This window comes from Rutilus rutilus, assembly GCF_951802725.1.
Source record: "Rutilus rutilus genome assembly, chromosome: 21".
Taxonomy (NCBI): domain Eukaryota; kingdom Metazoa; phylum Chordata; class Actinopteri; order Cypriniformes; family Leuciscidae; genus Rutilus; species Rutilus rutilus.
In genome coordinates this window covers 25,679,329-25,700,690 of record NC_140226.1, presented here as the reverse complement: position 1 = coordinate 25,700,690, position 21,362 = coordinate 25,679,329, and the positions used below count along the sequence as shown (strand labels likewise).

General features: G+C 37.0%; 3 protein-coding genes across 3 annotated transcripts in view; 2 read left to right on the top strand and 1 right to left on the bottom strand.

Moving 5' to 3' along the window:
• The window catches only part of fut8a (fucosyltransferase 8a (alpha (1,6) fucosyltransferase)), a 92,278-nt gene extending 90,391 nt beyond the window's left edge, over window positions 1-1,887 (bottom strand). The window contains exon 1 of the mRNA XM_084393522.1: window positions 1,737-1,887. The gene's annotated coding sequence lies outside the window, so the exon portion shown is untranslated. The remainder of the gene's footprint in view (window positions 1-1,736) is intronic.
• A 2,120-nt stretch (window positions 1,888-4,007) lies between these two features.
• On the top strand, window positions 4,008-7,544 carry dnal1 (dynein, axonemal, light chain 1). The gene is made up of 8 exons (XM_084393521.1): window positions 4,008-4,102; window positions 4,652-4,690; window positions 5,805-5,914; window positions 6,032-6,087; window positions 6,168-6,223; window positions 6,301-6,427; window positions 6,813-6,953; window positions 7,050-7,544. Exons 1-8 carry the CDS (start codon window positions 4,100-4,102, stop codon window positions 7,097-7,099), a joined length of 582 nt encoding a protein of 193 aa, XP_084249647.1. The 5' UTR covers window positions 4,008-4,099; the 3' UTR covers window positions 7,100-7,544.
• A 1,305-nt stretch (window positions 7,545-8,849) lies between these two features.
• On the top strand, window positions 8,850-20,965 carry tedc1 (tubulin epsilon and delta complex 1). Its single transcript, XM_084393247.1, has 8 exons — window positions 8,850-9,045; window positions 9,357-9,447; window positions 9,529-9,740; window positions 11,429-11,605; window positions 11,710-11,799; window positions 15,082-15,168; window positions 19,301-19,507; window positions 20,400-20,965. The coding sequence occupies exons 1-8, from the start codon at window positions 8,914-8,916 to the stop codon at window positions 20,760-20,762; spliced, it is 1,359 nt and encodes a 452-aa protein (XP_084249373.1). The 5' UTR covers window positions 8,850-8,913; the 3' UTR covers window positions 20,763-20,965.
• Window positions 20,966-21,362: the final 397 nt, after the last annotated feature.

Below are 21,362 nucleotides of genomic sequence, written 5' to 3'. Positions count from 1 at the left end.
CATATTTTCGTGTTCTGCTGTACACCTGATCTAAGGCCAAATGCAATGCAAATCAACTGATACAAGACAGATTCAGAAAACAGTTTAATTTTTTGATGAGGACCATCTGACTTTGGAGGAGAAACATCTCATCATCTCTAGCCAGAACCTTGTGAAGGTATTAATTATCACAGCAGATTTAATTATATCATTAATTCCAAGTCAAGCGAAATAAGCTGCCTCAATGCAAAAAAAAACACTATTAAAGATGTATGAATGTTGAGAGATTGCACACAAGTCCAAGCACTGTAGATGTAATAACGCACTTGACTATGAAAGCTTGTTATCGGTGTATGCTTGGAAAAGCAGGGACTGGGCAGAACATCTGTAGAACACATTGATTTTACAAGGCTCTTAAGTGAGGCAAATGTTTTCTGAGCATCGATTAAAACAGCAGATGACATGACGGGAGATAAAAACCACAGAGTAGCCTTAAAAGAGTGAAGCCAAATTGTTATATGATGATAATTAATGGTGCCCATCCTGTAGTGTGTCTAATGGGTGTGATAGCAGATTAAGTAAGGAAGAGCACTGGAGGAGATGCCTATGATGTAGAAATATGCTGTCTAGGTAGACAGCTCACTTTCTCAAATTTCGGATCCCAACGCAGTTTAGAAACATTACCTTAAAGCTAAAAAGAATAGTAAAAGGACTTGTGGGAACTGTGTTAGGAAAAACAATCATCATCATAATAAGTGGTTTGTATTGTTGTAATAACAGGCAGAGAAATATGTAAATGCCATCATCATATAGCCTACTCACATTCACACAAGTAATCCACATGATTCATGCATCTTTCCATTTTCTTCATGTACTCGCAAGAGCTAAGACGGATGTTAAGATTTATGGAAAATAATGTAATTCTGTTCCTCACACAATTGCTACCAACACAAAATATTGAGTCATGTAGGCTACTTTTATGACACAATTATTCCAATTTTGAGGCTTGACATCTTCAGTCCCCATTCCCAGTCACTACATTCTGTGTGTGGGTGGGGGTGGTGGAGGTGGTGGTGGTGGAGAGGGGTCATAGAAGGAACAACATGAAGTTAAATAAATTAAATTTTATTTCGTGTTGTTACTTGTTAACTATTTCTTTAAACACCATCTGCAGTCCTCAGTAACACGCTGCCTTTCTTCCTAGGGGTCTAAAAGTAAACACTACGATTTCTGCAGTGGCTTCACGTTAACTTGCCTTTCTCCTTTCTACCCACATAAACATGGACACGCTCCTGCTGCTGTGGAGTCTTCTGCTAAATGTCTGGCTAACGTACCGGACATTTACGCTGCACCACTTCAGCAGCCCTGATACATACCATTTATTAATTTAATAATTTAGTCAGGTATTTTAGTGTTGTAAATTCGTTTCCGCTATATGGTGTGGATTCGCTGAAAGTAGGCTTCCTATATTTGGCATAGGACATTCATTCGCAATCGTCTTCACCTCTTCCTAGTACATAAACACATTATTCATTGTGTCCGTGCTCGTAATGGCTACAAAATGACAGTCTGACCAGAGCATACTTCGGTATCACGCCGCGAAAACACAATGCGCTCGAGCTGCAAACCTGACCGTTATTTTTCCCGTTCAGCAGTCGAGGCAGCTAGCAACAGGCCGGGATGGAGCGAACTCGCCGGCGAGAAAAACACCGTTTTCCTAAACGAAATGCGGTCGTATATAACGGCGACACACTTACCTTGATTTGGAACCGGTTACTTGTATCTCCACAGCGCGTATGTTTTAATGAAAGGGATGCTTGGCGAGTCGTGGCGGAAACAGGAACTGGGGAGACTGACTGCTGCTGTCTGAATTCTCGCTGCTGGGCTCTTGAGGAGGCTGCTCGCTGTAACTGGGCTGCACTGCGCATGCGTGTGTCAGATCACCACGATACAAGTGCTCCTCAGCAATGAATACAATTTCTTGAAACTCATTATTCATGGTTTTGCCAGCGTAATGATACTGATTTTCTGCGTGCAAATGTGACAAATAGTCATTTCACTAATGACACCGCAGACAAAGCAATTTATGTGGGATTGTATTAAAAAAGTAGGAAAGCCCACTATTATGCAAATATGACACACTCTCGGGGTAGTAGGCCTATACATATTAATAATACATATTCGATTTCTAATAAACGTCCAGTCTAACATCAGGCACGGAAATCTAATGTTCAGCGTTTCTATTCTGAACATTGTATTTGACATTGCATTCCTGTTTGTACTGTTGTCAATGTTTATAGAATCTTTATATTCTTATACACTTGCATAGCCTATTTACATTTAGACGCTTCATGTTTTGCTCTCAGTATTACATTTTTTTATTTTTCTCAACTCGATTTGTGATCATCATAACAACTGTGCAATTACTTATTGATATGTTTTAACATAAAACAAGGATTAAAGTATTTTAACATGTGAAAAAACTTAGTTTGAAGCCCATTTCTACCAAAAAGTAAAATCGTGTAGGCTACTATAGTCCTATGAAATAAAAAGTTACAATTATGAGATCAAAAGTAGCAATTATGAAATACTAGTTGATAATTGTGAGATAAATGTCAAAAGTATGACAAATGATTATGACTTTGTATCTCATAATTTACTTTTTTGTCATAATTACTTTTTATATCATAATTTCAACTTTTTATGTCATAAGCAGGCCAATGATTTAGCAAACCATTATATTTTTATGTGTCGGAAATTGGGTGACATTTGGTCAGACCTGACTGTCATTAATGACAGCCTTTAGAAGATCAATTGTATTGTCGGTCAAGCAAAAATACATTTCACGAAAAAGAAAAAGGATAAGGAATATACATGGCCAAGAGTAAACTGCTGTTTAAGGCTTTTATTATAGGTCTAAGACATGAGTTATATTTAAGTATTATACAAAGATGCAGGATTTGGAAACCCTTTTATTACAGTGTTTTAATTCTTCTTCTTTTTTTATCATTTAGATATTAGTTGGTGACCAATGCTATCAGATATTAATCATTTTGTTTATGGTTTTCTTGTTATTGATACTGATTTAATAAAAGTATGGGTTAAATCTCTCTCTCTCTCTCTCTCTCTCTCTCTCTCTCTCTCTCTCTCTCTCTCTCTCTCTCTCTCTCTCTCTCTCACTCTCTCTCACACACACACACACACACACCTATGTTGGTGCACCTATCATTATGAGGACATTCCATTCCATAGTCGTAATGATTTTTATACTCTACCTCTACAAACTGTATATTCTATCCACCTACACTAACCCTACCCTTAAACCTACCCAGCACAGAAAACTTTCAGCATGATTTTTAAGCCATTTTAATTACGAGGTCTCAGGAAATGTTCTTATAAACACGTAATACCAGTGTAATGCCCATGTTTTAATACAAACACACCCACACACACACACAGAGAGAGAGAGAGAGAGAGAGAGAGAGAGAGAGAGAGAGAGAGAGAGAGAGAGAGAGAGAGAGCGAGAGAGAGAGAGAGAGAGAGAGAGAGAGAGAGAGAGAGAGAGAGAGAGAGAGAGTAATCATTGTTACATCACTCCCACCCAGTGGTCTGACTGTGGAATCACACAATGAACCTCTCAATGGGTTTTATCAACTTGAACCAGTACAGTATTTGGAGTGGACTGAGTGGACACTGGACATTATTAAAAATCGTACGGTTTTTACATTGTAAACCGCAAACATATGTCTAATAGCAAATAAAAACAAAGTCCAATATGAATAGTAGGCTATGCTGCTAAAATGTGAATGTAATAACGAAAAATACTGAGAATAAAATATAAAGAACATTAAATTAAGGCCTTATTATTGTGATGTCTTATTTTCTGAAGATTTATTATTTATACTTTTTATTTTTATTTTATTCTTTTTCTATTTTCATTGCAGCGGCATCCTACTATTAAGGCAATAAATAATGATAAAGTTAGTTATCTATAATATGGCAACAAGACCAGCGCGATGTTTGTGTTGTCAGGCGGATTCCCGGCTCGTGCTCGTCGGACGCATCACTCTGCGCACGCGCTTTGCTTCAGGGTAGTTCCATAGCAACCGTAAAGAGCAACATGGTGAGTTCCCATCCTGTTTGTGCCTTTAAACGCTTTGTTATGCGATGTTAATGGGTGCATAATACGTTGTTCTAAATAAGGAAAACCAGCGCTTGCTGTTAATAATGAAAAGAGGACATTACTCAGGCTGCAAATACAAGCTGCTTCAATGGTCATCACTTGAGTCAGGCAGTTGCAGCAGATAAACATGTAACGTTAGCCGCCTTGCTAGCTGTTGGACATTAGCTAGTTAGGTTTTAAATGTGCAAAGTTATTTGCTTATTAGGTATTAAACTTAGTATTAATATTAGGTTAAGATGCACAAATTGTGACAGACTACAGATGATGTCAATGTACTGTCTAGTATAGGGAGCTTGTTGTAAGTTAGCATCTGTATTCATTAGTGAATTTTATAACATACAGTTACATACTTGTAGAGATCCAGAATTTTTTCCCCTACATTTTGTTATTGGTTTTGTTTTCAGCTATTAACTATGTTTTTGCTATGACAAAGACGTTAAACATCCCATTTGCTGTGAGTGACTAATCAGTTGTTATGTGTGTTTTTAGGCAAAAGCAACAACTATTAAAGAGGCCCTGGTGAAATGGGTAAAACATTTATTACTAATTTAGTTTTGTAGTTTAACTTTTTTCAAGTTTTAAAGGGATAGTTCAACCAAAAATGAAAATTGTCATTAATTAGCCTAACTTACTCACCCTCATGTCGTTCCAAACCCGTAAGACTTTTGTTCATCTTCGAAACACAAATGAAGATCTTTTTGATGAAATCTGAGAGCTTTCTGTTCGTCAGTGACAGCTACGCTTCAAAAAGTTCATAAAGAGATCGTAAAACTCATCCATTGAATTAAGCGGTTTAGTCCAAATTTTCTATAGAGACATGATTGCTTTATACTATGAACAGATATAAATATTTATCAACTCACATCAGTTGTGGTAAACGAAAGCAAAAGCATGTTCGCCTTACGTGCGAGAACCAATGAGGTTCTAATGATGAGTCGTTCATGAACGGATCGTTCATTGTGTCTGTCACGTGACAAATGAACGAAAGACTCGGAAGGTTAATTATTTATGTTCCCTGTGAATTATTTTTGACGGCATTATAATGATTTCTTAATTCAGAATATGATCAAGATTGCGTAGGTGGATGTGTTCAGGGAATTTGCCTGTTAAAAGTATAATATTTAAAGCCCCTTAAATGAACGAAATGACTCGGAAAAAGATTCGTTCATTTTGATTAACGAGATCGAAGAGAGTCAGTAAAATGATCCGAACTTCCCATCACACGTTTGAGCTTCTGCAAGAGGTTACTGATCAATCAATTACCCTTCACTGATCAATGTTTATATGTGAATAAAAGCCTAAATCTGTTCATCATTTAAAGCGATTTTCATTTAAAACGATCTCAATTCATATCGATTAGTTTTATGATCTCTAAATGAACTTGTCAAAGTGGTAGTTGCGTAGCTGTCTATGGAGGGTCAGAAGAAACCTCTCAGATTTCATCAAAAAGATCTTCATTTGTGTTCCGAAGATGAACGAAAGTCTTACGGGTTTGGAACGACATGAGGGTGAGTAATAATGACAGAGTTTTTATTTTAGGGTGAACTATACCTTTAACCCATTAGACATTCCTAGTATAAACCGTAGGTTGTTTTCTGTGTACTATTAATTATGTTTATTGATTTCACTTGGTTGTTACTAGGAGGAGAAAACAGGCGAAAAAGCGAGCGAGGCCACGGCAGTAAAGCTTTATGGTCAGATCCCTCCCGTTGAAAAAATGGACGCATCTCTCTCTAATCTTAGCAACTGCGAGTGAGTCTAAATATACAAGTCCAATTTTTTGTGTATTTTCTCTTAAACCAGCTTCCATGTGTGTCATAATATAATAACTCCCTAAAATATCTTCATTGCAAATTCTGTCCTGCCTAGGAGATTATCCCTGTCAACAAACTGTATTGAAAAAATTGCCAACTTGAATGGTCTAAGTAAGTACTCCCTTCAGATGCAAAGCTGTCAAATGCATTCGTCATGATTGCATAACAGTTTATTTACATTTCTCTCCCAGAGAACCTTAAGATATTGTCCTTGGGGCGGAATTACATCAAAAACCTTAATGGACTTGTAAGTAAAGGAACAGAACATTAATGATAGCTTGAAGAATTCAGAGAGAATTCACACAGCTCTTCTGTCCCCCACAGGAGGCGGTAGGTGATACTCTGGAGGAGCTGTGGATCTCGTATAACCTCATAGAAAAGCTGAAGGGAATTCACGTCATGAAGAAACTCAAAGTGTTATACATGTCCAACAACTTAGTCAAGGAGTGGGGTGAGCATGGAAAATAGACTCACCTGAGAGTCTGATAGCAGCCAAAAATGAAAATTCTGTCATCATTTACTCACCCTCAAGTTGTTCCAAACCTGTATGAATTTCTTTCTTCTGCTGAACACAAAATAAGATATTTTGAATATGGTTAACCAAACAGTTGATGGACCCCATTGCCTTCCATAGTGAGGGGAAGAAAATACTATGGAAGTCAGTGGGGTCCATCAACTGTTAGGTTACCGACATTTTTCAGAATATCTGCTTTTGTGTTCAGCAGAAGAAAGAAATTCATACAGGTTTGGAACAACTTGAGGGTGAGTAAATGATGACAGATTTTTTTGGGTGAACTATCCAGGATGAGGAGTTTATGAGGCTGTTTGTTCCTTAGGGGAGTTTCTGAAGATGGCAGATCTTCCATCATTGGTGGACCTCGTCTTTGTGGGGAACCCGTTAGAAGAAAAGTATGCTGCTGATGGCAACTGGATAGAGGAGGCTACTAAGAGGCTTCCCAGACTTAAAAAGCTAGATGGTAAGTGTCATATTTGTGATGACATGAAAAAAATAATAATATGTTAATAAGGCCATGGTTGCAAAAAAATGGATTCCTCGTCATTTGCATTTTTAGGGAACCCTGTCATCAAACAAGAAGAGGAGGAAGCTGAAGGAGAGACTTAATGCAATTTCTTACGCATTTTTATTGTTCAAACACCAGCATTTTTACTTTTAAAAGTCTGTGCAATATTTGCATTAGGTGTATTTATTCAAAATAAAGATAAAAAGCTAAATCCATTTTCTTGAGCTTTAACACTATTTGAATAGATTTGAAAAGCACACACTTGAACCGTGTTTTGTTAGCCTCAGCACAAGCAGAGATACACAATCATAATTTATGGGTTGTGCAGAAGGACATATAGGATGTTCCTAATTACTTACACTGTAATAAGAATTGATGCATGTCATTGTTACCTCAAATAATTATTTCTACTTGATCTAACCCTTAAAAATCACTTTATTAATTTAATATAACTTAATTCAGTCATATTGAATACTATTTTTGACTTGAATAACCAGTTAATTCACATGTTTCCACATGAAGGACATATTAAAAGTTAAGAAAGTTAATGACTAAACTTTTTTACGTTGTGCTTTTCAGGGTGACCGATGCTAAATTGTAACAGTAAAATACAAGCCAGTGATATTAAAGCAAGTACAAAACTGGATGGATACCATCAAGGGTATGACAGAGACTATAACCTATAACCTCTTAAGTGGTGCTATACTTCAGTCTCTATTAGGAGGCTACTTTAAAAATTCAATGTATCTATTCATTTATATTCATTAATGTTTATTAATGACTATAAAAATGACAATTTTTGTAATAATTTACAGTAAGCAAAACTCCTACTTAATAGGCAGTTATTCTGTTGTCATACAGTTTCATTACTAAGTGTATTGTTAACACATTACATTGTATGTGTGGTACTTAAAAATGGAGGATTTTTTACTTCCGGGTGGATCACCTATACTATTGGTCCTCCTAATTGTCAATCATTCTGGTGAATCAATCAAAATTATTCAAAAAGTGGGCGAGTCTTATCTAAAATTTGGAAAGATCCTCCACTATACCTTTAAAGCAAGTTGCACAATGAGAGTAATTAAACACTTTGTAGCATGTCTTGTGGCCAAGTAAATTAAAATTTTGTAATTAAAAAGTTATCTGACTTCGTTTCCTATTAACAATTTTATTAATGTGATTTAAATTTTATATTTACAATTTTAAGCATGTTTTAGCATTTGTGACCCCTCTACATGATGTTAACTGTTTTTGTTTACTGTTTCACAAGAAAAAAATAAACTATTTTGTCCTCTGCGCAAAAGTTATATTGTTATCTTTTCAATTAATATTATTATATATTACATTATCATTAATATTAATATTAGATAAGCCCTGGCATTCAATTTGTTTTCATTTAGGGGGTGAACGACAAGCCTTGAACAGGAGGGGGCAGTAAAGTTCTTAAGAAGTAAAGTTGGACACATCTGACTTTACCCATAGCAAAATAAATTAAATAAAAATAAAAATGACCTATCATTATGATTATTATAGTTCTTATTGTGTGACTTATAATTGTGTTTTCAGTTCAATACTCAGTTATCATAAACGCTACATAATCACAAAATATGAGGAAATGCTGTTCCCTTTACTTCAGATCCTTTGAGAATTCATTTCTACATTTTAAATATATAGCAATTGTATCATATATGAAATATACAAAATAAAACAAGAGTTTTGCAGTATTTCTGCATTTTTAATGCAGCTGTTATCGTGGTGGGCTGCCTACAATTCCTATTGGTCAGGATTCACGTCAATCATGAAACGCGCCAAAACAGCAACTAATCAAAACGGCGTAAATGGTAAATATCACCCAACTAGGAAGTGGCTGTTGCCTAACGACCGTCAAGGCTTCCAACATACTACAAGAAGAAAAATGCAGCGCGAAAAGAGTGTTAAAGTGAAAGAAGTAATCACTTCTCTCTGCAAACTACTGTCCGGGTTAAGCGTCGAGTCGATCCCGACAGCCGAGGCTTTCAGGAGAGCCAAATTCAATAGAGAAGATTCGGTAAGGTCTACACGGGTCTACATTTCTTTTATTTCCAGCCAAAAGTGCTTGACTTGTATAACATAGGCAGCTAAAATAAAGTATTCACACACATATATATATACAGATGGTAACATCTTGTAAATATATATATATATATATATATATTTTAATGTAACCATCTGATACCCTTATTGTACTATGGTAACGTTACCACTTCTTTCTCCCTTCCTCTCCCTCTCTTTAATTTGATTTAGGATAATTTGATAGATAAGTCATCGTTAACTAGATAAACCTTGCTTAGTGTGCTCATAAATATGCTTTGCTTTCAGGCACTGGACATGTGGAGTTTGTTAAGTAGGCTTCTGCAGAGAGCCTTTGCACTGGATTGTGCGTGCCACTGCCAGGACTCTAAAGACTTTGGTAAAATTTATCATTGCCCATAAATGCAGTCCATTGCGTTATTCATTATTGTTTGTACAACCAACAGTGTTGTGCTTGCAGACATGCAGCTGCTGTTTGTGAGGAGTGCTCTGTGGCACTGTGGCTATGGGGCCCCGTGGGTGTTGGGGTCCCGGCCCCCCAGTCACATAGACGAGGTGGGGAGCCGAGATCTGCTCCTGGCGTTCGGCTGGGTGCTGTCATCTGGGAATCTGTTGGACTTCCTGCTGGCAGAGAAGGTTCATCAGTTAGACATGCTCTCATCTGCACCAACGGTGAGACCTTGAGTTTTGTGTATCTGATCAAGGGAGAGATGACTAATTTTAACAGTTGCTTTTCTCAGTTGATGCTAAACAATAGAGTTTTGTAAATGAATAGTTGTCAAGTTAGTATATCAAGTGTTATTCTATATAAGGCCAGCAGAGAGCAGATTAACACTGCATTTTAGGCACAGTGATGCACACAGACAGGACATTGAAGTCAGAGACAGGTTTTTCTTTAATAAAAACTACAGTGTTGTTATTGAAATCATATCAGCGGCCTCCTAAGAACATTAAACAAGACTGAGACACTAAACAAATAACTTTAGTTTGCAAAAAAACAAAAACGTTTGCTCTTGGTTGACTAATCTAATTGACTTTCTAATAAGAAGCAATCATGAATGGAACACAATGCATAAAATCCTGTTTGCTTTTAGGATCAATTTTAAAGCTGTTTCACTCTTTTTAAAAGTCTAATTGGTTAAGTCCTAAAACTTTAATCTAATGGAGACTTTCTAAATGTCAGTTTCATCTGTTTCAATGGTGCTTGCTAAGTCAAGCATCACTATTGCTCATACCAAGGCTTAATTATATTAACCTTAAGTATACATCAGCCTGTAACGGTTTGTGCTACAGTCATGAGTTATACCCCAAATGGTATACCCCAAGTGTGCTGTTATGATTCGAAGCATTTCTGATTTGATTGTCACCTGGTTGATGATAAAAAAATAAAATAAAAATAAAAACTTACTTTTAAAAAGTATTGGCCAAAGTCATATTTACAAACCAGAACATCAGAGACTTAAGGGTTTGCTCTTTTGTCTAGTAAGCTAGTTAGCTAGCAACCACTCAGAACACCCCTGATCTGTTTTTTTTCCACTCATTTATTATTTGTTTATTATTATTATTATTAATAGTCATTACAGTAAACCAGAAATGTGTTCTTTCTAACTCTAGTTTTTATTAGCATATATTAGTATCATCAGTTTAATAAAATGTCCATTATTTAAAAAAAGAAGCAAACTGGTTAAAAAAAAATCAAGATCTGTTATTTGATACCAGCATTTAGAAACATTTAAAACAAGTGCTGCATTCATCTACATCTGTATGGTGTCTTTATGTATGTGCACATAAATTAGCATATTGAGCACGAAATCAGAATATTATAATGATTTCTGAATGATCATGTGACACTGAAGACTGCAGCAATAATGCCGAAAAGTCACCTTTGCCATCACAGGAATACACTGCATTTTAAAACATGTAAAAATAGTACGGTCATTTTGAATTTCACAATATGAACTGTATTTTTACAGTTTTATTTTATACTGCTATGATTGTCTTCCAAACAATTGCTGAAAGCAACTCTTTTAAAGTATTTAATTACAACAACAAAAAAAGAAAGAAAAAAGATCAAAACAAAACAATTTATTTTTTTATTTTTTTATTTATCTTTCAACAGCCCTAAGTTGTGATTTCTGTTTTATGGATTTAACAAAGCAAAAGCAAAATCTCCCCTGAAACCAGCTTGTCTCCCCTGAGGTTATATCATAAAACCTTTAATCTACTGAAGATTGTCTTTATCTTTATTTTTGTGTTGTAGGATTTGTTCTTTTTGCCTCTAGGTGTTGTTTCAGCACTAATAAAATGATGCTTGAAAGCTATTGTGATGATTTTTCCTAATATGTTTGTGGACATGTAAGGTCCCTCAAGGTCTAACACATGGACAGGATGACGTTGTGACATGTGGACCAGGAGAGGATGCCACAGTAAAGACGGATCAGGCGCTACAGGCACTGCAGTGGCAATATGGGAAACTGAGGCTCCAGTGGAAGAGCTTACTTTCTGCCCAGGAAGAGGGGTCTAAATTCACTCATAGGGCAAGTCACTCGACACATTATAGCCTAAAAAAAACTATTATGAAAACAGCATATTTGGATGTAAATGCAGAAATGAAATAATATCCTGTGATTGCTTTCTCTAGGTTATCTCCAATATCAGCCCCTCTGCTGCTTGTCAGCCTCATGCCACTGGTTTCCATCACAGCAGCACGACATCAAGTGCACTTGACAAGGTGACATGAAAACACTGGAACATTTTAATGAAATATTGGCATGAGATCATGTAGGTCTTATGATTTCTGCATTAAACACTAGGCAAATGTTATGAGTTCAGCCCCTGATCATTGTTATTACATGACAAGTGACACTTTTACTAAATTAGATTCTCTCTAGAGATTTCTCATCGCATTTGTATTCCTTTGGTGTATGTTAAGTGCTTCTATCCGTCATCAGAGCATATGGTGATCAGCGCTCGATAATAACTGCCGTAAGCTAGGTAACAAGCTCATTTCAATCGGCGAATGATTGCACGCAGCTGTCAATGTGTTTTTCATCCCCTGGCTTATTCTGGAGAAGGCTGTAATGAAGCATCCACCTCTATGTGCCGCCCTGTTCTTTGGTGTGACAGATTGACAAGGTGGGAAATCCTGCTTGTTTGAAGAGTGTGGATCTTGATCTTTAAAGTCAAAAGGCCTACGCTCTCCTCTTTCCTTTCCTTTTTCCAGCGCTCTTTAGAGGCTTTGTAAGAGTATTTTATCTCAGAGAAAAAGTCTCCCTCCTGACATCTAACGAAGGGGCTGTTTTTGTCAGGCAGGTTGTTTAGAGTGCCTTAAAAAAGTGTGAAAAAGGATGAGTGGGATGTAGAGAAAGTGAGTGAAAGATGAGAAAAAGAGACATTGTGAGTTGTTGTTGTTGTTTTTTTAAATGCTGCTATCTAGGTCTTTGGAATTATTTTTTTCCTAATCAGAGGAATGTTTATTTCGAACAGCAATTATAGCAAGTAGAGGCAAAAATGTTTAGTGCAAGAAGCTACAGTAAACCCAATCATTGCATTTTTTCCAGTTATTTGCTACATGAACAGGATGAATTATGTTTTTATTCATGAGAACCCATTAAAATGTAATAATACACAGCAATAGTTATCCATTTATCCATTTTCCACAAAAATAATAAGCAGCACAAACTTTTTTCAACATTGATAATTATAAGTAATGTTCTTGAGCACCGAATCAGCATAATATAATGATTTCTGATTATTTGACTCTAAAAATCAGAAATCATGTGTTTTTAAATTGTAAAAGTGTTTCACAATATAATTGTTTTTTACTGTATTTTTGATCAAATTAATGCAACTAATTGTAATAAAACCAATTTAATAAAAAGTTATTAAGCAAATGAAACTGTTTTGAATCGACTAGTGCTGCACGGCTGCCAACTCTCACGCAATTGACTCTTTTCACACGCTCTCACGCCACACATCCATTTTCTCACGCAGAGAAAGATCGCGAAGCAAAGAGTATACTGACACCGACAGACTAGACAGAGCAGGTTACTTTTGGTAGGAACAAATTCTCAGCTCTCAGATTCTGTAAATTTTATTACGAAATTCAAACACGCTTGTAAATGTGACGTGACAGATCGTGGTCGTGAACCAAACATCTCGTACTCTTTACCAGTTAATAGTAAGTAAAACACAAATGAACAATAGGTGTGTTGAAAGATACAGTACAACTTACCGAAATGTATATTCCTTATACAAAATATCAATCAATCAGTGTTTTTCAACCACGGAAAGAGGTCAATAAAACCACTGGAGAACAATTATGTCACATAACATTTACCTCAGGAAAGCCATTTGATAGCACGCTAGATGGCTAGACAAATTATATATAGAGAGAGGAGTATTTTGCTAAATATGTGTTATTATATTTTTATATCATTAAAATATTGTAATGTTGTTATTGTTGCCTAGTAAAGACAGGGCTCTCTGTATGTTTACAGCATTAGGTGAGATTTTTTTTCTTGAGAAAAATGTACTTGTATCTACTGTACCTAATATTTATCCAAATAAATCTGATATTGAATCAAGATCGGAATCAAATCGCAAGATTTGAATTGAAATCGTGAAATTTGTGTCAAGCAATAATAAAAACAGTAGTCTACCAGTCATTGTACCATGTAAACATTGTAACATGTTGTCACTAAACTTAACACAATTCTGATTTGCTATAAAATGTTTTGACAATCACAATACACTTACACCACAAATGATCCACAGACTGAGTTTAGACAAAGCATATGTAACATCCTGCTTAAATGTCCCTGCTTGTCTGGACAGAATGTTAAAAAATATCTTATTTTCATGAGCATATAAATGTTCTTATTTATTGTTCCATTTATTTTATACTGTTGTACTATTGAGTCAATAACAAGTTTGCAGTAATGCAAAGATTTGGTAAAAAATATTATTTTAATCTGAAAACACATTTAGTTTAGTGCATTTAGTTGCAGTTGCTAGTTTGAGTTGAGAAATATACATTTCAGCATTATCTGTGTGTGCATTTTCCTTGAGAACCAAGGAAGTTGACTCACGTTTATTATATCGCAATCGCATATCGCAATCGCAATTTTGACCTCAATAATCGCAATATGACATTTCCCCAAATCGTGCAGCCCTAGAATCGACTAATGGGAATGAAATGTTCTGATTGTATTGTTTTTGTGTAATTGCACAGCAAACCCAGGTTCAGTGTTAAGAAACAAATCTCTTCCCTGAAATAGTGCCATGTTGCACCTGGTTAGGAGTGTTATGTACTGCCTTACTTACAAATAGTAACACGTGTAGCAGGCATGAAATTTGCATACTGACGCATCATTGGTCAACTTAATGTCTTCACTATTATATTAGATGTATTTCCAGTGTCCAATTTTTTTTGTAGGGCTCACTGCTCATGTTAGTGAAGGGTTTGGGACTGCACATTCTTTTGGTGATATCAGCCAATCAGACTTTACAGTAATTAGTCATGTGGCATGTATAGTATGGCTTCGATAATCGGCTCAAAACAACCTAGCAGCAGCAGAGCTAAGCGCCCATGAGCAAATACTGCAGATTTTAAATTGCATGTCCGGTGGTCTTGCTTCTTAATAATAGTTATTCTAGACCTATACAATGTGGGATGTGTTCAGACACAGGCTAATAGATCTCTCTTCTCAAGCCTTGTAAGTCATGGTGGGCAGCTCAGGGATTTCTCCCTCCCCATTGCCCTTCAGCCTGTGTGGGGTGCTGAGAGGAGTTATCAGCCTAAAGTCCCTTGAGTGCTTCTGTCTAACCGCAGAGATGTGAGGTATTAGCCAAGCTCCTACAGGGAAAATATTGCCCCTGAGTACAGATCAAAGCGGCTGCCAAGTGTGCACAAAACTGTACTCGCACTGTAGAACCATTGCGGTTTTATTGTTTTAAAAACAACAGTGCTACCCTGCGTGTAATCAGGATTTCTTGTTACATTTTATTTCAGGAGCTGGAACGGATACAAGCGCTGAATGGAATTCTGGAGGCGTATCTGGATTGGAAAGTCCATGAGCCGTTATTCTGGTGCTGGATGGTACGTCTGCTTTGTTCCATGCAGGAATGAATTTGAGATTCAAACTCGCACTCCTTTATCTGATATTCTGTTTGTTCACGCTGTCACATCGCTGTTCAGCCCCAGGTATTTATGCATGACCAGTTCATTGAGAAAGATGTGGGAGATTTTCAACACAGCCAAATTAGCTTACTCTGAAAAGTTACCAATGACACTAAATCTAATATGTATATTACCCCAGTGTTGTTTGAGAGCCAGACTGGCGGTCTTCCCGCAGTAACCTTGCCCAGCTTTGAGTTGTCACTCACAGTGATGCACTGGTGCTCCAGGACTCTGAATCTGGCGGACAAGAGCCCTCACTCACGCTGGCTCCTCTCCAATTTGAAATGAAGTTGTAAAGAAGTCCCTGGCTAGCAGGAGTGGGTCCTGAGCACTTGGCAGGGGTTTCATTTTTCACTCTCAGTGTGCATTTTGAAGTAAAAAGATGTTTTAACTGCTATTCAGTAAGAGTGGTGAGCTCATGGGTGTCTTTGAGTTTGACAAATGGTGGAGGGCTTTTGTTTTCCCACTTCCAGCGCATCAGACTATTGAAATGATTACTTTTTCTCTTACAATTCTGTTTTGTTGAACCTCATTAGAAGTCGATAAAAGTCACACAATCAGAATAAAGCACATTGAGAGGTTTCACTGCATTACAATAACCACTATCTAATTGAGTTGTAGAAATACATTAAACCCTGTTAATCCAATTTTTGGTTCCTTTTAGTGAGAAATTCAATCTAGACTTTTAAAACGCAGACAAAAGTTCCCCGGTCCAAAGAACAGGAAGAAAAGGAATGGAAATCAAATAGCATGCCCACCGCGTCAATGGGAAATCTATAGTCCTTGATGAAAGCCAAACATTTTGGGGATGGAGTGGTATTTGGGCAGGATTGTTTTGTCACTGTTCACAAGAGTGATGGAAACAAGTCTTAAGCTTCAGCTATTGGTTGAGCCGCTGTTGAATAGCACAGGTTCTTAAAGAATCGATTTTCTTTGGAGGTTCTTGCACAAAGTCTGACTTTGAGAAAACTGGATAATCTACCCAAAACACTTTGACAGTTATTCTGAAGTGTTGGGACGTGTTGTCGCAGAACTGTTTTAACAAGAAAGCAATCAGTTGTGCTTGCTGTTATTTTTGCTGATACGTAGGGTTTTTAGTTTATTCTAAACTCCTTAAGGCTCATTCGCAATAACACCATGGCCTAACCAGATGTAATGTTACAAGCAATTTGTATTTCCATACAAGACAAAATCAATCAAAAATCACAGCCAATCACAAGAGTGTGTGTTTGGTATGTTTTACTATTAGTTTGGTCTTACTTATATGAACACAGAAGTCACAATCTAAGTTTCATTTCCTGTTCAATGATGTAACTCGTTGCTTAACCACCAAAGTATGACGCATCGTTGGAGAAATTAACTAGCAAGTCATGACTGTTTCTCGAAACTGTTGTATCCTTACCACACATTCATCATTCAAACTACGTTGGTTCAACATACGATTCACATCATTTAACATACGATTTACACGATTAACATCATGCAACACTAACTTCTGCTAATTTATCAGTTCTACCAGAAAGACTCGGGAGAAATAATATATAACAAGCATAAATTTATTGACAGCTCAGCAAGCAATTATTTTATAAAATCCGTAGTGCATAATCCGAGGGTAGCGGATCTGCATTTCCTGCCTGAAGACGAAGGCAGCCGACCCCCCGGGAGGTAATGACAGGACCATCCTGGTGGTGGTGATTGTTGCGTCAGCATCTGCGAACTCAGACATGTGTAAGTACCGATCTTTTATACAGCAAGTATAAGGACATGATAGGATAGATGTGAAGGTAATAAGTGAGGTAGTAATTAAGTCTTCCTGGCAGAACTTATGCTAAAGCTTCATTTCAAGATCTAATTATTGTCAGATTATTGCTGTAAATAACGAACATGGCATCTGATGACTATTTTTGTTTGCGGTTGTTATGCTTTTTTTAGAGATGTCTTATTCAATTGCCGGTTCTGTTTTGCATGATATTCCGGGGGTTCTGGAGTTAAAAAAATTGTGCTTGCGTTCTCTTGACAAACTCGATTGTCAAGATGAATTCAATTTGTATACATATGGAATGACATACTATATTAAATATATCGTGTCACAATATATCGCAATACAAAAATATAACAATATGTATCGTGGATAGTGACAATATGTATTGTGTATAGTTCACCCAAAATGAAAATTACTGTGCGTGAAAAAAATCAAGTTTACAGAGTTTTAGTGTCAGTACTACATTAAAATACTGTATATAATGTTGAATATAATGTATAGTAATGCAATTGGGGAATATTTGTGTGTCCTGATAATGCCAAATGTTTTATGTTACCAGTAAAAAGTGGCCTACATTATTTTAAATATATCTAGTCAGTGAAAGAGTGTAAGCATATATTTGTCTAAAATAATTCAGTATTTTCAGCTTCAGAATCATGAATATTGTTATTCTGGTGTCTCTATTGTCCTGTGCATTGGGTTACAAGTCCAAGCCTATTCATTTACACTCACAATGTAATATCAAATTTAGCATTTTAATCAACAGTACATTTTTGGTTAATCTTTTACCATATGTCTTGGGAGTATCGCAATAATATCGTATCGTGAGTTCAGTATCGTGATATGTATCGAATCGTGACATGAGGGTATCGTTACACCCCTATTAAATCTTATTAACTTTATTTATCTCAAGAGCATGATCCATGTATTATGTCATACTAACAACTAACAACCGCAGGTCGAGAACTGTAGTTCCAACTTTGCAGTGCTGTTTATGAATGTTTGTTGGAACTTTGATTTCGGGAAACACTGAATCGCTAACAATGGAACATGCAACCATAGTTGGCTAATGTTGCTTTTGGATAAGGAATCTGGAAAAATCGTGAAAAGTTAGGATTTTTCTTTTGTTGTAATTGCTCCAGTGGATCAAAGAACCTAATTTTAACCTAACTAATATTCGTACCTAGCCATCCTTATGATAACCATGTGCATACAAGATGGATTTTTGGAGACAAACTCTGTGCGTCAGCATGTCACTGATAACATAAACCCCAACATTACCAGTTATGATCAGTGAGTGGAGAGTTTGCTGACCCGTTTCTTGTGTTATTTAATAAATTTTGATCAATTTTGAAATGACATTTTTAGTCATTAGGGATGATATCATATGTCGGAATTAAATCGAAATCGTGATATGACTAAATGATATTGGAATTTTATATATGATTATCAAATCACAAAGGCTGCAATTTAGGTCCATAAATATACGATCTGCAGGTTTCAGAGTGAAGCATGGCACTGTATCATGGGTTGCACATTTCTTTCAGCCTAAGACAATCTGAGTTATATTAAGTCAATCTTGGCTCTTCCCAGCTTAGTAATGGCATTGAAGAGTTTTTGAAGCTCCAAAAAGCACATCCATCCATCATAAAAGTAATCCATACGACTCCAATTGGTTAATAAATGCCTTCTGAAGAAAATTGATGGGTTTTTGTAAGAAAAATATCCATATTTAAAACTCTATAAACTATAATCACTGGCTTCCGGCAATGGCCGTATGCCCATTCACAAGAGAGTCGAAATCTCTTAAATCGAAATCCTTCAACATTTTTCTTTAAAACGCGCAGACCGTTGCCAGAGGCCAGTGATTACAGATTTAGTTTGATTATAAGCTTTAAGGGCACTTTTTCCAATATTATGACACCCTAGTTAAAATACAGAAACTACAGTACAGATCTGAAGACACCTTTTTAGCCATTTGCATGCCTAAGCAGTAGCACCCCTCATTTTCTTCAAAAAATGTAAAAACCGAGTTGAATTGTGGTTGATTGCACATTAAAGAGAAACCTGATGAAAAAAAAAAACCTACAGAGTATGCATGTTTTGGTTGTAAATGAGAACCTGCAGCAAACAAAGCCCTCTGATAGCTTTTTAGTTAATGATGTCAAAGAGATATTTCTTTTAGCAGAACTAACTGATCTGGCATGGGTTTTGAGCACAGTGCATCTCAATTGATGCAGAAGTGTTTGCTGACAGACCTGTTGCACTCATGCCATTGTCTCTGTGCAGGACAGCGTGATCGACAGCTCCCTCGCCGATGTGTCCGAGGTGGAGCCTGCCGACTGGCCGCCTGGGGAGCGGGCTGTCACGGTGAGGTGTCCTCACAGCAACAAGACCAGGAGAGCAGTCAGACGACTTGACAAGATGCTGCTAAGGCTGCAGACAGACCTGAGAGCCAGAAGAAATGAGCAGTCCACTCTCACACTCGCCTCACAGGTAACGACCCGCCAGACCTGCATAAGTGCCGTCGGGAAGGCTTCAGCTTATAATAAGGCCAGTATTTCACTGCATGAAGTTTTAAAATTCTTGCTCTTCTCAGTTTTGGTGCCTGAGATGTTGACAGTCTCAGTTTTAAGATTTATATAAACTCAGTCACACATTGATGTGTTTATCACATCATCCTTTATTTCTCTATCCGTCCCAACAATACACAAAAAAATAGTAACATTGTAATACAAATAGTGATAATTTTAATTTTTTTTGCTATTTATTTAATTAAGGACTTATTATTATTATTATTATTATTATTATTATTATTATTATTATTATTATTATTATTATTACTTTTCTTTGGGTTTTCATAGCTTCCAATTCCACAAGGAAAATGATTTGTTCTGTGCATGTGGAACATCATGTTTTATTACCTGTTCAAAGGTTCTACCAGCAGACTTCAGAGGTGTTAATATCCCGATAATGAGGGAGGATAGAGCTAAAAGAATTATGAAAACTAGGTCATCTCATCATTGCATTCTTTTATTGCCTGAATAAATTACACTTCATTGTATGAAAATTCGATATGGTGGGTCCGATGGATAATTAGGTGGTCTTTGTGATGTGGTTCCAACCACAGATCTAACCTGTAATGATAAATGACCGCCTGCCATGGCTGCGGTCTTATTCTGAATGTCTGAGACTGAATTTTCTTCACATCAATTCTAAACACATTCCTTGTGATTCAAAAGATATACACTGACATTTATACTCCCACGTACTTGATCATCTGGGCTGCTGCAATACCTTTCTTTTTGATATTAGTATCTTTTTGATGTTTGATCAGTATTCCAGTCTGTTGAGATCATCAGTCTCAGCAAGCTCTCGTTCTCATTAGGGGGGACGTCAGGGGGCTTCTCGGCTCTCTGATAGGCAGAGAATGGAGGTGGAGAAGAAGGTTGCAGGTTATTTAGAGGGTCTACATCTTCCTAACACCTCCGCAATCACATCAAGTGGCTTTTTGCCATGTCTCCAAGATCCACAGCCCTCAAAGCCACCTCACATATTCCACAACAGAGAGCCTGGCCTGGCAGCGACAGCTGGGAAGCTCCAGGCATCGACGGCTCTGGGCGAGCTGAGGGAGAGGGAGGCTGTTCTGCAATGGCAGCTGGACGGGTTGAGGCGAAATATGAGAGTGGACTTGCAGAGACAGGCCAGCACAATAGAGGGGGTGGTCCTCATCCCACCAATTAAGAGATAAACACACTATTTGTGTCATTATATGCACTGGGATCAGCATTTCAAGTCCCTAAATAAGGTGAACACATTAGAGTTTTGGTTTCCTGCTTTTTCTGTGGAGTTTTGCATTAAAGAGAGAATGTATTGCAGTAAATTTTTATGTATTTAAAAATGCCTGCTGCAATGTGAATGTCTGTCTTTGGACAATAAAGAAACTTTTTTCAAGGGAATTTCGTCTTTCGTCCACTCGGAAAAACAACTCTAATGACTGACACTCAAGCAAATGGCTGACCCCTTATTACTTCTGTGTACTTTGCGGTGTGCTAGAGAAAATGGAAGACATTTGCAGAACGCCCCACAGTTTTCAAAGTAGGTCATTCTGTTGCTTTCTGATCCTGTGAAAGTTAGGATCGAAGTTTGGGAAAAATCAAATAACTCCCTGCTGATATTCAGACCCAGTTTTACTGAGCGCTTCATAACATGAGAGGATTTCGCCTTTCAAGGCCACTACCAGTCAGTTGGTGTGGTCTCAATTACATTTGGAAAGCTGTAAACAAACTAGGTGTGCAAGATAACATGAGCTGTTGGGCAAACTAAAGAAGCTGGCACTGGCCACAGTATT

Bases quoted from the DNA above. Each gene is read 5' to 3' on its own strand.
- dnal1 (XM_084393521.1), top strand. The intron at 5,915-6,031 runs GTGAGTCTAAAT...TGTCCTGCCTAG, and splicing joins TCTAATCTTAGCAACTGCGA to GAGATTATCCCTGTCAACAA. The intron at 6,088-6,167 runs GTAAGTACTCCC...TTTCTCTCCCAG, and splicing joins TGCCAACTTGAATGGTCTAA to AGAACCTTAAGATATTGTCC.
- tedc1 (XM_084393247.1), top strand. From the start codon at position 8,914: ATGCAGCGCGAAAAGAGTGTTAAAGTGAAAGAAGTAATCACTTCTCTC. The intron at 9,448-9,528 runs GTAAAATTTATC...TTGTGCTTGCAG, and splicing joins CCAGGACTCTAAAGACTTTG to ACATGCAGCTGCTGTTTGTG. The intron at 11,800-15,081 runs GTGACATGAAAA...ATTTTATTTCAG, and splicing joins CATCAAGTGCACTTGACAAG to GAGCTGGAACGGATACAAGC.